The 18,445-nt window shown below is 35.3% G+C and overlaps 1 protein-coding gene across 1 annotated transcript in view; it reads left to right on the top strand.

Annotated features, from left to right (window-relative positions):
* Nucleotides 1-18,445, top strand: part of GABRA4 (gamma-aminobutyric acid type A receptor subunit alpha4) — a 71,552-nt gene that overhangs the window by 16,348 nt on the left and 36,759 nt on the right. Inside the window, exons 5-8 of the mRNA XM_028507072.2 lie at nt 79-161; nt 2,745-2,888; nt 4,619-4,771; nt 10,854-11,113. Of these exons, the coding sequence (XP_028362873.1) occupies nt 79-161; nt 2,745-2,888; nt 4,619-4,771; nt 10,854-11,113 (640 nt within the window). The remainder of the gene's footprint in view (nt 1-78; nt 162-2,744; nt 2,889-4,618; nt 4,772-10,853; nt 11,114-18,445) is intronic.

Raw genomic sequence — 18,445 nt, 5'->3', positions numbered from 1 at the left:
CCTCATTTTCTTCATTTTGGGATCTATAATTTCATTTTTAGAAAAAAAGTTGATTCCAATTGTATTTTTCCATTATAGACTCACCATAAGTGCGGAGTGTCCCATGAGATTGGTGGATTTTCCTATGGATGGTCATGCATGCCCTTTGAAATTTGGGAGTTGTAAGTTACAATAAAAATGTTGTTAGAATTAATTACTATCTCATGTAAGCTGATAACTATATATTTGCATGTTTTTCCTTAATCTAACATTTAAATTTTTGTCCATGACAACAACTGTCCAAAATTTGACTTTTAGGAGATTGTTGGTTATCTAATATATTTAAATAAAAAAGTAAAAACAATTCTCCCCACCCCCCCCAAAAAACCCATAGCTCTACAGATAACCTAGATAGACTGATTGACTCATAAATAATAGGTTAATCATCAGTGGTGGAGTTTAGGGAACTCGGAGCTCCTTGGTTGGTGGTGTAACATAGCAAGTATAAATAATTTTGCTCATTTTATTTTGTTCTGTCACAAGCAGAGTCCTTTATGGCTGAGTTGAAAAAAAAAGGCCAAAGAACATTCAGGGCCTCTTGACATAGCATAGATTAGAATAATATAAGCAGCATTGTTAGTTTCAAAGTGGCCGAAGCATGACAAAAGCATAGTAGACATGTGGTCTGATTTGTAGACAGAACAAGGCAACAGAGTGCCTTTGGAAGGTTTAAATAAGGGATATGGCTTCTGTGACTGACATGTCCCAGTTTCACACCAGCTCTTCTATGGAGAATGGATTGTAGAGAGGCTAGAGCAGAAGCTGAGAAGAGTTGGAGGCTATTGATTTAGTACAAAGATGGCGGTGGCTTAGACCCCCATAGCACTAGAGCATAAGCTGGGAGATAGACGAATTTGGTGTATATTGTGGGGGTGAAGCCAAGGGGGTGAAATGAATTTGTAAGAAGGAATATGGAATTCCTTTCCCCTAAACACCCTTCTCTGAGATGGCAGCAAAATTTGATTGCCTCTTCTAATGTCTGCCTCAAATACTTGATTTAATCAGAATCTGCCAAAAATAGATGCTGGTTTTTACTATTGCTTCAGATTCTTAGTCGCACTGATTGTGAAACTTGCCTGCTGTTATCATTGCTCACTGCTTAACTTAATGGGAATCAGCAGTCAGCATTCTTTTTATAACCTCTGGTAAGCACAGTATTCATGGGGTAACTTGAAGCTAAAGAGTCACTTGCTCCCTGACCAGTGACTTTCTGAGAGAAGATAAAAACAGAAAACACATATACAGAAAGGTGATCTCTCTGGAGTGAAAATTAAAATCCATTTGTGCTATCATAATTTGGATTTCACCCAGATAGTTCTTATCTAGGGTTTTATCTTCCCCACTATTTTCCTCCTACTCTCCCTGCCCCCTTCCATCCCCAGTCCTGGTAGGAAGCACTCTTCAGAGTGATTTGAAAATAGTTTGTGCTCAATAAGGACATGCTCAAAGAAGGAAATTAGTTACTCCTTGCAAGGTGATGTTTAGGGTCTGGGAATTAAAGTGAGGGGTACATATTTTGATCACCTTTATCCATTTCACCCACTCCCATCACCGACCTCAAATATTGAATTATTAAGAAAAAGATTATTCTAGCAAGGTAGGCTAGGACAGAGAAGGCCACCTGATTTAAAATATCATGGGCAGGAACATAGTATTTGGGGACCTTAAAAGTATGATTAAGCATGAATATACTTCAGGAGGTCAATGGTCACACATAACTGTACACTGCTGAATTACAACACAAGCCTCACAGTTTGTTTTTTTAAGTCATCTGTAAAAATAGTTTCCATAGGTATCAACTCCTTTTGTAGAATTAAACAATTCCACTGAGGACCTACTGTGCTCCAGCCATTTTAGAGAGGCTTGTGGAGGGTAGTATACGACTTACCTTTGTTCTTTTGAACTTGTGTGTGAGCCAGGCTCTGTTCTGGGTAGACTGGTAAGCAAACAGCTGGTCTCAAAAGTAACATTCTCCATTTGCATTGAACATGGAATAACAGAAAATGGCCTTAAATTGCTGCTGGGAGGGATGGCTAAAGATGGAAGGGAAAATGTCCTGATTGTAAGGGTTCAAAGGTAGTGGAACTGGTTGTGTCATTATATTCCCTGGAGAGCTTTACACACAGCATAGCCACTTATCACTGTAACACCAATTCCCAAATAGCATGGGTATTGCCCAAAGGCAGAGTCTGGAATAGGTGACTCCTGCAGAACTTTCCCAGCAGTAGAACTTATTTTTGTTGTTATTGTTGTTGTTGTTTTATTATAGACAGCATTTCACATGTTTCTATGTAGCAGAGCTGAATTAGAATGGAAGAAGTTAATATTGTTGAAGCCCTGGAAGTGAGTTAGAATGCAAATAAGTAGTGGTTTGACTGCTTTTTGGCGGGGGGAAGGGTGGTATTATTTCTGCTTTCAACTGCTTACTGTATGGAAACGTATCCATATGCATGGATGCATGTATAGCATTTTAGTTGCTTTAGTATCTCCAATTTTTTGGCTTAAAAACAAGAAATATGTAAAGCTGTTTATTTAATCTCTTCAGTGTTCTAAATCTTAAACATGTTGAAATAAATCATAATAATTATTGTCTTCATTTATTCCACCTTTCTTGAACAAGTATAATATTCTTAGAGTGTTGTCTGTCTCTCAGTGCTGATGGCAAAGGAACACTGACTGTCACCACATGTTGTGCTCTTATTCAGATGCTTACCCGAAGAGCGAGATGATTTATACCTGGACAAAAGGTCCTGAGAAATCAGTGGAAGTTCCGAAGGAGTCCTCCAGCTTAGTTCAGTATGACTTGATCGGGCAAACTGTATCAAGTGAAACCATCAAATCCATTACGGGTGAGATGTTTAATGATTAAAGCCAACATGTTGCATAGCATTAGCAATGGAGTTTTGTCCTAGCTTTTTCATGCCAAAATCTAGCAGAGGTGTCCAACCTGTGGCCTGTGGGCCGCATGCGGCTCAGGACAGCTATGAATGCAGCCCCTCACAAAACCGTAACTTTACTTAAAACATTATGAGATTTTTTTGTGATTACGTGTCTCAATGTATTTAATGTGTTGCACAAGACAACTTTTCTTCCAGTGTGGCCCAGATACATCGAAAGGTTGGACACCACTGGTAATGTTTTCATGGGACGACAGAAAGTTTCAAAGTAGAAGTAACTGCATAAATCACAGTTCAGAATTTTTAAATTTATACTTATAATCTTAGATTAAAATAAATTCTGAATTACTTAGGTGTGAGTTAGTTTTTTCAGAAAAAACCAGTAGTCAATTCTATTAAAATTATTTTCAACAGAATTCTGAGACTGGAAGTTTCACCACTGATTTTTGGACACTAGGTTTTCTTCTTTCTGTAGTGCTTTTCCAAAATCTTTTTTTTTAAATTTTGCTTTACAAAAGTAAAAGCAAAATATAAACTTAGTTATAAAATACATTAAGGGTAAATGTTAAAGCTGTTACATGGGTGGATGGATGATTATCATTGATAATTCTTAGTCTAATTTGATTTTAAAATGTGAATGGAAAGAATTAAAGGATTTAATTTCTGCCCCATTTAATGGGAAAAGTTGGCTGATTATTGTTTGTTCTGAAAGTATTTCTTTCATATACAATATTGCTAGGAAAAAAGTAGTTTTTGAAAACATTCAATTATTAGCCTGCAAGTGAGATGGAAAACAAGTGGGAGTTGAGACTTGTCACTCTCGGGTTGTATGGTAGGAGAATGAGGCTACCAACTGTTGAGTGGCTCCCTTAATATATTCCCTTTAGATTTAACATTAAACATATTTAACAACAACTACCAGGAATCTTATGGTTTGTTTTTCTTATTAGCCTTTTAGATTTTTATCTAAGTACCAACAAAACATTCTTGAATTTGGGGATGTTATACAGAGCCCAGCACAAATAACACCCCTTTTTATTACAAAATCGTAAGCATGAAATTCTGTAACATAACACTATAACACTAAAGCATACCATATGACATTATAGGTGAAATGTTCAAATTAAAAGTATAAATTATTACACCTGTATTATTACCCTACCAACCACACTCAAGCAGGCCTTATTTCTGCTGGACCCTGCATGTGGCTCTGTGTTATACATGTCTCTTTTTATTTTTCCTTTACATGAATAACATTTATAATGCAGCTTTTCCCAAAATTAAGTCAGAAAGGCAGCATATGTGTATATTTAATGTATATATGTGTATTTCAATTTTTTTAAAAAAATAAGCTTTATGTATGTGTATATATCCATTTCTACAGATTTTTGATAAAAGATTAAAGTTTCTCTCAAAAGATGCTGAAAAGGAATGCTAATTTCTTCCACATTACTAGACCTTTAAAATAAGGAGCACTGTAAGAACTTTTAAAAAATTATAACTTACTTTCTTAAATTGCTTAATCACTATGTAGAACATATTTTTCCATGTCTGTTTGCTGTGTGCAACAGATCCTCTCTTTGCCGGGAATGCATATTTCGTTAGCCTGGAATATGAGTATGATGCCATTGAATAACTGGCTGCAGAACCAGTAACACATTTTCGTCATGTTTTATTCGTAGGTGAATATATTGTTATGACAGTTTACTTCCACCTCAGACGGAAGATGGGTTATTTTATGATTCAGACGTACATTCCATGTATTATGACAGTGATTCTTTCGCAAGTTTCCTTCTGGATAAATAAGGAATCAGTTCCAGCTAGGACTGTATTTGGTAATTGCAATTCATTTCTTGGGTATTTTTGTTCACATTACATTTTGCTTGTGATTTCATGGGAATAGCTCTTAGATACCATTTCTAAGAAAATATCAAATAGTAATATATCAGGCTATGCTGAGTAAAGAATCATATAAGCTTTCATTTTCTATCTAGCCAATACAAAGTAATAAGGCTTGAGGGGATATGGGCAATTCATCCCTTCCCCTGGGGCAGTTTCCTCTTACTGAGACCAGGCGGTAGAGACCAAGTGTGAATCTGGATATAATTTCACTTTTGGTGGTGGTCTCGGGCTCCCAGCCTAGTGCTGTGTAACTGAATTAAAGTTATATGTGGTTATTAAAATAAAATATACTGGGAGCTTAAAATAAAACAAATAAAATTCATGCCTGAATGAATATGAAAGCCAAGAATCATTTGCTTTTTAATGAACAAGAACAAAAGGTTTAAATGTATTGAGTTGGATTGTATTATATGCTTACCTTATTAGCTCTTTATTATGTTCTATCTACATTTTTTTTCCTGAACACAACATATATTTTTTTATTTTTACAGTGGCTTTTCATCTATTATATTCTAAACTATATGAAGTCCAGAACACACAAGTTTTAAATTTTTATAGCTGTTAAATAAGTCTTTTACATAACAGTTGGGCTTTTAAATAAAATTAGTTATGCCATTTATTTGATTGAATATATTTCTCAATTTTTTTTCCTGTTGATTGTGAGTAGCAAAATCATTCAATAGTGGTATGAAAAGGAAAGCAATCAGAATTTCTCTGGAATGGAGGTGCAGTTCTCACAAGAGATATCTATCCATCTTCCCCTGCTTGTTCTGTTTGGTAGGATCAAAGCCAAGGTGTAATAGCCCTTATCACAAAGGGCGGAAGGGGTGCTTGTAATAAGGAACTAGGGAGGGTAGTGGAAGCTTCTCATCCCTCATCCCCATCCTGTTAGAGAACTGATAAAAATGTTATCTTGGTATCTTCAGTGGACTTGAATGTGGGGATATTTTCCATAGACAGCCCCCAACACACACATACTTTTTATCATAGAAAAGATGTTAAAATACTACTGATAAAACGCACAGAAGGGTCAGCTGGGGGAAGGGCAGGATATGACCTTAGGAAGGCGGTGAGCATGTGTGATGGTATAAACTACCTCACAGAGTTGTGAGATTTGAGTTAGAGAATAACAGCACATTATAGGTGTTGAATAAATTTTAACTATGAAAAATAGGGGTGAAAGAGAAAAAACAACAAATCTAAGTTTTGGGCTACAATAGGTTGGGATTTAAAACTTGAATAGGTTACTTATTTTTCTTTATCCATAAAATTGTGAAAACACATCTCTTCACAGACCAGTGAGAATGTAGATTTAGTGCAGGAATCGCACCGGGCACACTTAGACCATGTTAGTGACTCTCCCATACCTCTCACATGTAGGGGTGGTTAATTTTGTACTGACTTGATTTCCTTGACTTTTTATTGTTTTTAAAGAAAACATTGTTCTATTGTGTGGTAACAGCACTGGGCTAAGTTATTGCATTTATCTCACTTAGCGCTCACACTAACCTTTTTACACTTTACGTTCAGAAGTGGCCTGACTGGACAGGAAATATCTGCTGAGGCTGAACACCAGATCCAAGTCCCTTAGCTGCTCTATAAATAATATTAACATTTCAGGAAATATAGTCATTAAAAAGTGAAAATAAAATCACTTGTGTACATATTATCATTTTTCTACGGTCCTAAAGAACTCCTGGAACAGAAAATATTGACCTATTATTATTAGATGCCTCTGTTGAAGAGGTGGTAGTGTCATAGAGTCAACTTTGGGGCCAGGCAGCCTAGGTTCTAATAATAGTCTGCCTATTATTAGCTGTGAACCTTATTAGCTGTGAACCTCCAATGCATTACTTCTGCTTGTTTCCTCATGTGTTAAAACAGGATGAAATTCTCAGGGTTGCCATGTGGATTGAGTTAATTTGGATAAAGCACTCAGAACATTGCCTACGACACAGTGAATATTATTTATCTTCATTTGAGAATTACTACTTGATGCTATAATGTGAATGTTCTCTGTATTTTGTCATTACTTGATAAGTTTTTAATGTTTTCTTGGTTGGCTACAAACTTGTAGCCACTGTTTGGTCTTACATATCCCCAAACAGTAGAAATGTCCAGTGCTGTGGGGAGGGGTCACCTTGATTATGACTGTACCTACCCAATATTTCCTATCCAGAGAAGACACTGTAAGAAAATTCATCAGAGCCCTGGCTGGCTTAGCTCAGTGGATTGAGCATGGGCTGTGAACCAAAGTGTCGCAGGTTTGATTCCCAATCAGGGTCCATACCTGGATTGCAGGCCATGACCCCCAGCAACCGCACATTGATGTTTCTCTCTCTCTCTCCCCCTCCCTTCCCTCTCTAAAAATAAATAAGTAAATTAGAATAAAAGAAAATTCATCAGTATATATTAAGGATACTGGTAATACTACTAATAATGAGTGTAAGATTTATCATATTCTGATAGGGATCATCTTATTTCATCTTTACGATGACTCAGTGAGGTAGGTGTTATTAATATATATGAATCAGCAAAATGGCTCAAATAGATTAAGAAATTTGTACAAAGTTACATACTTAAAAGTGATGGACCCAAGATAATTTCTTTCTAATGTTGGGAATTTTGCCATTTCTCCTGTTGACATTAAATCTTCATATGAAGATATGGGCGCTTGTGAAAAATTTCAGAGCTGCTGGGTGAGAGTGTGTGGATATGCCCTGAGGGTAATTTGTGGGCAGCTTTTTCAATTAGAAATGTGACATTTGCCTCTGCCTTGTGCTCATGTGCCAAGACACATTGGTTTTGATTGAGCAGGTAAATTATGCCCAACAAGTAAGTCTTCCAAAAACTAAGATGTGTCAAAATGGTAATAATTAGACTGTTCAATGAGGCTCTAGGATGGTATTTTCCTAAGAAAGTTAAGTTTTAAGTATTTGAGGGGCATTAGCAATCTTTCATATGAGAGTTAGGTAAAAAATTAATTTTGTGCTGGTATTTATCTTCCCTCATTCTTGTTTTCCTCTGTATTCAAGAAGAGAATTTACTGGGTCAGGTATACACTAGAGATCATGCAAAAGAAAAACTAAAAAAAAAGTCAATTTAAATATGAAAACTAGAGTGAGTTAAATTCTCTCCAAGGGACTTCTATATCCAAAGTTGTATACCTCCGAGCTTTCTAATTATTCTAGCATAGTAAAACATTAAATCTGAGTAAATGCCAACTGGCATATCGAAATCATTCCTAGTTCATTTTTCTAGGAGTGGGCAGCAAGAATTTTACACTTGTGTACAGCATTAACCTACTCTTACATGTCCTCTCCAAGCTCCTGGGCCAACCAATATGGTGCATATTCAGCATTCTAAAAACAGGAACTGGCATTGATACTTGAGTGTGTCAAAAATATTCTATGGTTATTGAAATGTGTTCAAGGGTAAGTGCCAGCTAAGCCATTTAAACAGATGCACTGTCTTCCTCGATGCAGCAGGGAATCCATGGCTTCTTATCTGAAGGGCTGGCTTCTGTTTGTTATTCCGTTGGTATTTATTTGACCAAATGCCCCACCTAAAACAGGTAGAATAAGAACATCCCTGTCACACTAGGAGTTCTTTAAATTTGAACTCCAGGCAGAGAGAACTTTTTAATGTTTAAAGGGATGGGCGCTTCAAATACTTAGCTGTTTATGCCAGTTATTTTCACAATTTTGCCAACAGTCATAAAATATAAACTATAAACTTTACACACTTTACTTTACAAATTTTAAAATCAAGTTGATTCAAAATAAAGAGAATAGGAAGTGGCCACAGAATCAACATTTTTTTTTGCATTGATGCCTATAGCATCATTTAACATTTTCATAAACTTGGTGACCTACTCCTTGGTGATCTACCCCTTAACAGAAAGTAATCTTTGGATTCATAGCTCAGTATGCTGCTTACTTGAATTAATAAGGTAATGAGGACTAACCATATGATAGCAGGAGAAGATGAAGAGTACTATTTTTGGTCCTCAGGATAAACCGTTCTATTGCAAAAGAAATAAAATGTGCAAAGCAACATTTCAAAGTTGCTTATATATGATTTTGGTGGTTTTTTTTGTTTTGTTTTGTTGTTACAGCATTATGGTCTTTGTAGAATTTTTTGAGTTATTGTTAGTATTCTTTATTTAAACTGTACTCTTCCAAATTTATTTCCAAGTACTTTCAGTATACTATCTATGATATTAGAGTTAATATACCTAAGAAAGTTGTCGAATATACTTGAATACTTAATAGACCATTAAACTTAACATATTAAGAATAAGAAAAAACTGATTTATCTTCAAACTTTGTAGCTAAAATTTTTCAAGATTAATTTAGGGTTTATTCAGTAATCTCCTAGCTAGTATGGGAATGGTGTAATTTTTTTTCTGAGATTTTAAAAGGAGGCCTTACCTTTGTAAGGTCCTTTTCTGAAATAAAGTCCAATAAATTCATAACACTGCATTTTCATAGAGATTTATGTATCTATACATTTCATCAAATAAATGTTTTAAAATCTATTTTATACTAATAATGCTAAAAATCACAGAATGTTTTTAAAGAAGGAATACAACCAAATTCTCAAATTCCATTCATTGTATAGTGTATAAAATATTTTAAGATCTATAGCTTATATGGTGCACAGTTGCTCCAATTTTTCATGTTCTAAACATTGACAATTTGAAAGGGACTGGAGAGAAAATGGATTGGTGAGAAGCTGAAAAAATGAGGTTTTATTTACTGTGCATTTATCATGTGCCTGGCACTATGTAATATATTATGGTAAATCTTGAAGCAATGTTTGACACTTGCTTTCAAAGAGGCTATGCCCAATGAAGTTGTGGAAACACAGCTTATGTGCGTGGAACAATTAGGAAATATAAAGCAGACTATAATGCTGAGCTGAGAAGACAATATGATCTCTACCTAAATCAAAATATGATTTATTTATTGTTGTATGAGGCTCCTAATCTCTTCAGTTTAACATATGCAGTTTGGATTTCAGCGAGGGATAGCCATGGAGCAGAATACGTAGTTTAGATGCCTTCATTAGCATTCTTGTTGTCATCATTATCATCATCATTCCCAAACAATTAAGGATCAATCATAAGCATTATGTAGAATGCATTTAAATGAAAATAGTAAATTCCCACAGAAATTTCCAAGATTAACTATATAATATGGATTAGATATAAAGGTAGACAAAAATAGACATCTTTAATACTTCATTTCTCTAGAGTACCAAGAGCAACTGGAATTTTTCCATTGAGAATGAGAACTAAAGTCTTTTCCCAGGCTGAGGAAAGTCTAATGGAAGAAAAATGCCTCTATTCTTGTAAATATTTTCCTTCCAACCATATATTGATGGTTAATATATGTCTAATATTTTTAAAGCCAAATTGTTCTAGAAATCTATTTTTTCCAGGACTATACCTTTATTGTTTTATATAAACTAAGGTCTTTTACAACTAGTTAATTACCTTAATTCAGTAGATAATATTTGGTTAAAGGTTATAAGTATCTACAACTTGTGCTTTTTCTGGTAGTAATGCTCAGTAGCAGGTGGGCCATGTCTACCACAGGAATTCTGATGCTCTGACTTTCCATGCTTCCAACTTCCCACTCTTGGTTGAGAATCAATTCTTCAATGAGTAGCACTTCCTGTAAGGTGTGTGTGTTGAGTTTCTTGGGTATGTTGGCTCAGATACAATATATGCTAGGTGCTTTGCATACTTTTAATCATTATGGCAAACTCAACAGATAGATAGCAAATGAAGCCCAGTGAGTTTTCATAACAATCCAAGTCACAATGGAAGAGGCCATACAAATTCTACTGAACCACTAGGATTAGACTCCTCCATCAAGATGATTTAGTTTGAATTATAAAATCTGTTACCCCAACCACCACAACCAAATCCCGAGATTTGTTTGTTTGCTTGTTTTTACATAGAAGTAATGGTAAAGTATTCTGTCTCTTTGCTCTTTTGCTTTGAAGGAATAACCACAGTCCTCACCATGACCACACTGAGCATCAGTGCACGGCATTCTTTGCCTAAAGTGTCCTATGCTACTGCCATGGATTGGTTCATAGCTGTCTGCTTTGCTTTTGTATTTTCTGCCCTTATCGAGTTTGCTGCTGTCAATTATTTTACCAATGTTCAAATGGAAAAAGCCAAAAAGAAGAAATCAAAAGCCCTCCAGGAAATTCCCGCTGGTCCAGCGCCGAAAGAAAAGCATCCTGAAGCACCTCTGCAGGTATTTGACTTAATCTTCTTCAATTTAGAATTCGAATTTTTTGGTCAAATTTACATGGCCAAGTGAAAAAATGAGAACTTGAAAATGCCAATTTGTAAGTCATTTAAAAATCCAGGAAAATATGAAATGGTAATTGTAAGTTTAAACTTTAAAACTGTGATTAATGGTTTAAAAATTAAACAGCTTTGGATGAGCCAGATAGTGCTGGTTGTTTGGAAGTTCTTTTCAAAATCAAAAGTTTTTGACAGAAAAGGGCAACATCTTCTGTATATTAATCAGAGGGACCTATGTATATCTTTGAGTGGGTTGGAAATGTGTTTGAGTAGAGTTCATTTGTTGTGGATGGATATTAGGCTCTTCCATGAGAGAGTGATGAAAGCATTCCAAAGACCCACACACAGGAGATTGTGGGGTGGCAAAGTCGTTTATTCATGTGGAAGCCTGCCCCTGGGTTTCTAATGTGCCGTCTCTCTCCATCCTACCATGGTAAATCAGGGCCAAAAATAGAGTCAGTGCCCAGACGCCCTGTGCCATGCCAAGGCTAGTTCAGCCCAGTCTTTCTCATCATCCACGTAGCTTAGCTTGCACTCCTGGCTGCGATCTGTTGCTGTGCTGAGGTATTCAGGCTCCTGCCTGCAACCTGCATGTGGAGTTTACAGCCATCGGCCACCAGGCTGCTAAAGCCACATGGCTGTGGAGAGAGGATGTGCAAGTCACAGGCCACGTACTGGTCACGAGCACGAGAGAGAACATTTTGCTCTCCTGAAATTATATTAGCTTGGGCTTGGGATGGACCAGGTGCTTTATAAATACACAATACATTTTCCAAATTTTTATGGGTTTTTGATAGACCTACTTCCTAGTTATACTGACAAACCTCTTTGGTCCAACACCTCTTCCTGTGCCCCCAACATTCTGGTAACTGGAGGGGGAAAGGGAGAAGCATTAGTCCCCTTGGCGAGTGTGAAGCTGTAGCTTCCTGGTGACCAAACAGACTCATGCTCCCCAGTTTATTAAACTCAATGTCTAATTCCTGTTGCTCTCCCCCTTTAAAAAAATTAATATCTACTTAACTACTGGTGGTAACACATTGAACAAAGTAAAGCAGCGGTCTTAACATGACTCTATACTAGAGCTGCCCCATGGGGCTAGGTAGGACCTGTGCTCCTGTATTAAAGAAGAAAATAAAATCAATAAACAAGAAGACCAATAGCGGGAGTTGATGTACATTCAAGATTGAGAATTCTTGTTGTGAAGGTACAGAGCCAAAAGGATCTGGAAACCTAACAAGAGCTACTGTAATTTACATTGGACACATAAGTGATTCTGTGATTTAAAAAAAAACATTAAAGTGACCTGTTCCTTATGGATTTCAGTTGTGCAAAAATAGCAAGGTCATAATGAAAATAAGAAAGCAAACAGGAAGCCCTTCCCTGCCCCCTTGTCCTCCTTGAGTGTTCTGTACTCTCTCTTTCTCACTCTCACTTGTTCAGCTTCTGCTTCTTTCTTGAATCAGCAAAGTGTCTGTGGTCACTTATACACAGTTTTACTGTAGTTGCCACAAATGGTAGACTAAAACTTCTTTTGTTTGTACGTGCCCAAATCAAAGTGTGTATAAATTATTGATTTTATTTTCTGTAGGTAATAACTTATTCCCTTACTTATTCCTTCATTCTTTCCTTTCCCCCCATTCATTTAACAAATATACATTTAAAACCAATGATGTGCCAGATCCTGTTTATGGTCTGAGAATCAAATTTGTATACCCTCCCACCCTCAACAGAATGTCCTACACTGTGGAGCTTACATTTCAGTATGTAGGACAGAAAAAGGGAGACAGGTGATTTTTTAAAAGACAAGTACTAAAACGGTTGGTGTGTTCCATGGTAACAGTGCTATGACTGCTGAAGGAAAGGCTGGAGCAGTGTGAGAAGGGTGGGATTCTGTTCGGAACACAGTGGTCAGGGAAAGTAAGTCCTCAAGAGAAGATGACAGTTTAACAAATCAGGTTTGGTGTTCATCCTGGCAGGGATTCACTGTTTGGGTCCTGAATTTATAACTCTGCTCCTACAAAGCCTTGGGTGGTGGTTCTCCCAGAATGGCACGTGAGCAGGTGGGAAAATTACTGCTCTCTCATTAAGTAAGTTTGGATAGCTAACATTTTTCTCTATAGATACTCACTTTATCGAGATCTTCAAAATTATTAGAATGGATTTTGTATACTATTTTTAGTTAGAAAAACTTGGTGGAAGAATTCTATTTACTATTTCTCTTTTATAAATACTAACTCCTGGATATGTTATTTATTTATTGTTTCTGTTTTCTAATTAATCATTCATAATTTATTTTAATTCCACCTTTCTCCAGGCTAATTCTGTTACCCTTCCCTGCTTCTTGAGTTTCATTCTTATTCTCACTTTTTATTTAATAATAAGGTTTTCTTTTATTACAATGAGATTTCTTTGCATATAGCTTTGACCATACTCATAACTTAAAAAAATATTGTTGTTCAATTACAGTTTGTTTTTATTTTTTTATTATTATTCAATTACAATGCATCTTTTGATATATGATATTATCATGGTTATTTGCTAAATATTCTGCAATTATGTTTCTGGTTTTCTCTATAGGCTAAGAATTATTTGTAATAAAATATTGAAGTTTCCCAATAGGATTTTGTTTAGCTCCAGTGTTTATTTAGCTTAATTAGCTCCAGTGTTTATTTTTAGTTCAGAAATGTCAACTATACAGATTTGAATGTTATTGACATTTTTGTTACACCCTGAGTGTGCTGATAGCTTGTAAGTTTTTGATGGCTGTGTGAAAGAGTTGGTTTTTAGGTATGAAATCAACTTACTTAAAATACTATTATTTCTCCCTCTTAATCAGCCACCTCTTCTCTTTTTAATCTTTCAAATACCAAAAAAGATATAAAAAATCCTCTTACTAATAATATGATTATGTGGGATTTTAACTGTTTTTGTTTTATACACTTTGATATTATGATATTTAATATATAAAGATTCATAACTGCTCTATTTCCATATCAGTCTGTACATTTAATCATATAATAACCTTTTTTGATGAATATTATGCCTTTTCCCTTTAATTCTATTTGGTCTGATTATAATACAGTATATTAAAATATAATTTCTTAATATTAGGTTTTGTAATATATTTTTATTGCTAAATTTTCCTTATTCTTTTGTTGCTCATGTAATTTGGAAGCTACATGTCATAATTTTATATTACTAGTGGTTAACTTTAAGTTTTAAAACAACATATTTCTACTTATAATTTGCTGGTAATGTTGAAATTATAAAATATACTGAGTTTCCCATGTAGCTTATTAACTCCCTCCAGACCCAAGATTGCTCACATTCAAAGATTCTGGATGTAGAGACTATATATATATAATTTCTGTTTATATGTATAATAATATATAATTTCATATATATAATTTCTATTTATAATGAATTGCTGTAGTTCTCTTTTTTATTTTTGCAAAGTGATGAGACTCCTTGTACTATTGTTACACTGGAATATTGTAAATACTTAAAAGGACTACTTAATCAAAATAAAACTATTCAGCAGAATTTCCAAAGGTGAGAATGAAACCAATACTATTTTATTTACTCCTTGAAATCTCTCTCTCTCTTTTTTAAATTGTTGGCACTATTACAGATGTCCCCCAATTCCCCGCTTTTGCCTCCCCCACCCAGACCCTTACAGGCATTCACAAGCAGTGTTGTCTGTGTCCATGGGCTACGCACTTATGCACGTATGTTCTGTGGGTAACCCTGTTGACTATAGCAATCATCATTGCCAGTAACTGCTCAGATGAGCACATCCAACTGTCTAAGTCTACTTTGGTTCAGTAACTCCTATTGGCAGCATGGGCCCAGTGCTGCATGCAAATGGAGTAATCAAGATCAAGAAGATGCAGTTTGTTTGCAAAGGGCATAAGGTCATAGCATTTAAGGGTTGGAAAGAACTTTTATTATGAGTGTCAAAATATACAGCATATGCTTTATGTCCTCTACAGGTGGGACTATGCATGTGTGATAAGTTAGATCTCCACAGCCGTTTACTTGAACAGTGTCAATGTTCTAAAGACAGTGATTAATGGGTTGGCCTAACCATCCCCCTGACTCCAGACGGCTGCCAGAACACGGCTGGCTTTGGAGTGTCAGTTGTCATCGAATGGCTTCAATATCAAATTGAAGGTTGAAGACATATTAAAGTTGAGGGAGTGAGAAGGAAAAAAAGAAAAATAAGGAGAAGGAAACAAGAAGTGGAAAGAGTGTGTTAAGAAGAACATTTTAAAACATGTTACTGGAAAGAAACGTCCTAAGAATCTTATAGGTTTGGAGTTTTAGTAGAGATTCTAATCAGATAGGTGACGTGCTTATTCAAATACATGTTCTAACTTTTATGACTATTTACTGATTTGAATGATGTTGCTTTTGTTTAAAATGTGTTTAAACTCCTCTTTTGGAATTGCCTTCACAGTCTACATGACACTTGGTAATTTGTTAGTCCTTTGGTTAAGCTCAATAGTGGTTTAATTCATTGTTACTCTTATGTGACCTGTAGACTGTTAGTGGCCTGGCAGAGGTTTATGGTGACCATTTTTATTCTTTGAAAATTGGAAAGAAGGCTGATTGGCAGAATCTAAAGCAGCGATGGGCAGCTTGAGTATGTCTTTGAGCATCTCAGAAGGCAAAAGCAGCTGTTTCTTTTGGCTCAGCATTACTTGGATTCTGCCTTTGACTCAATTCTTTCACTATGGAGTTGAGGTCCATCCATTCTTGTGGTTTTATTCTTCCATACCCTTACTCATTCTTAGAGTAACTACTGTTTCACTAATGTGGGTGATTTGGACAAAAGAATGTTTTGAAAACTAAGCAACTATAAAATACAAAGGAAATATTTCTTAATGAAATCATGTTTTAAAAAGTCACTTGAGAATACAATATATTCTATGGTCCTTGTTCAGTCAGAAAGTATGCACTAATATATGCATACTGTATCTTGAGGAAAAAAGTATGATATAATAATTAACATCACTTGAGCTCTTAAAATGTGTTAGATACTATGTGATATGCTTTAATGTATTGCATAATTTTGAGCTCACAAGGGCTAGTTTACAGATGAGGAAACTGAGGCTTACAGTTGTTAAGTGATGCACTAAAGAAATGGTAAAACTCAATATTTAAATTAATTCAACTGTGTCTGAGTTCAGAACTTGTCCTCTGAAAGTGTACTTTTTAGTATTTAATTTATGATATGCCTATAAAGAAGGTGTTAATATATATAAAATAGCCTAACACAGTCTTTTGTTAATATTTCTATGAATAAATAATAATAGTAAAATACTATTATTATTTTGGCACATTATTTATATGTGCCAGTAATAACAACTTTTATAGTTGTTATTATACATATATAATTGTTATCTATATATATCATTTAATTCTTAAAACTTATATATGTTCTATTTTTATCCATGTTTTAACTAGTGAGAATATTAATGAGTAGTGATCAAGTAGTCTGCCAAAGGTCATCTGTCTGGTAAGTGTCAGGGTTGAGCCTGCAAACCCTGTATTTTAAGTCTCTGGCCTAATGACTGATTAGAAATTTGGGGTGAGGGAAATGGAGGTTGAGATGGATGGTGATGGCATCATTCACTGCGATAGAGAAAGGAATGAAGCACACTTAATGAAGAAGCTAACTGGTTCAAATTTAGATGGGTAGACATTTTCATAGTAGACCATTTTCTCCTATCCCAAGATAACGATGGCTATTTTTTAAACAAGTGAATACTTCTCCACTGCTTACCTTTCATTCCCCATCTACCTATTTTTGTCTATTTTTTCCACTGTAACTATTCTTCACAAACTTTTCAATTTTAAAGTGTCCATATTTCTAGAATTAGTTATTTGCTCTGCTTGAAGCTTTTAAGAAAAAGGCAGTATAAAAAGAGAATATATAAATAATTCCAGGTACGCTTTGAATTCCATAATGTAAGAGCACTCAGGAGAACCTCTTTTTTTACTATCCATCCTTCAAAATCAAACTCTAGCCTTATTTTCCGTGTTTGGCTTACCCTGACTGATCTCAAGGATCTTAAGGATTGGGTCTCAAGGATCCACATCTACAAACCTGGGACCAGAAAAGCTTCCAGTGTGAATTAAATTACATCATGCATATAAAGTGCAGAGCACAATGCTTAGTACTGTGTAAATAATAGCTACAACTATTATTATTCTTTATTTCTTTAAGCATCTTCAACATTTAAAGTATGAATTACATATTTTACGAGTTATAATATCCTGAAGTATTTTGCTTGAACTGTTTCATATGTGAGTGCTATATTTACCTAGCTAGGGGACAAGCTCCTTAGTAAAATTGATCATAGCTTCATTCTGTTTTCTCATACAGCACATAGTATACAATTTAATAGATACAGTTGTTTAATGATGGCTTATAATGCACCAGCTATAGGAATTGGACAAGAGCAAGTGTGGTGCCTCTAAAAACCAAAATATTTATCACCCATTTCCAAAAACATCTGTCCTTTATGTATTGAGATGGCCAAAACATCCATTTAGTTTTTTCTGTAAAATTAAAGACACATTTTTCATTTTCACCAATACTTTATTGATTAGGATACTTTGAGTATGTCAGCTATCTCTTGTGTGGTATAACATTGATTGTTCTCAATTAATGTCTCAATTTAATAGCTATGAATTTCAATTGGTCTACCCAACCGTGGAGTGTCATACAGAAAGAAATCTCCAGCACAAAACTGCAAACCACTTTTGACACATTCAATCAGTCACAGCACTTTCTCCATACACTGCACAAATCTTTTTTTCGTTCATGTTTCAGTTGTATTTTTACCTTTCTTGAAATAATAAAACACAATATGCCGAAAATGTTGCATATTTTCTTCCACGTTCAATATTAAAATGGCTACAGAAAAATTCACCAATTTTGATCTTTTTAAATGCATGCTGATATGACAGCTGTCACAATACAATCTAACAAAATTGTTCCGAATGAAGTTAAGGACAACTAAGACTACTAGAGCCATCTTATGGAAAAAACCAAACAACCCTTTTGGACAACCTGATAAAATTCTCCCTTGCCGGATAAATGTGAACATCAGGCAGACGTTCAGGAGCGAGCTGGAGCTGTGTCACTGTGAGCTTGTAGGGCAGCAGATAATCATTCTTAGCATTCTGAGACATACTTGCCAACAGTTAGACTTAGCTGGTGAACAGCAAGAGGGAACTGAGGAGGGTATTTTGAAAGCAAAAGAAAGCA

The sequence above is a fragment of the Phyllostomus discolor genome, chromosome 1, assembly GCF_004126475.2.
Source record: "Phyllostomus discolor isolate MPI-MPIP mPhyDis1 chromosome 1, mPhyDis1.pri.v3, whole genome shotgun sequence".
Classification (NCBI taxonomy): domain Eukaryota; kingdom Metazoa; phylum Chordata; class Mammalia; order Chiroptera; family Phyllostomidae; genus Phyllostomus; species Phyllostomus discolor.
Note: the sequence above shows the minus strand (reverse complement) of the source record. Positions and strands in the feature narration are given on the sequence as shown.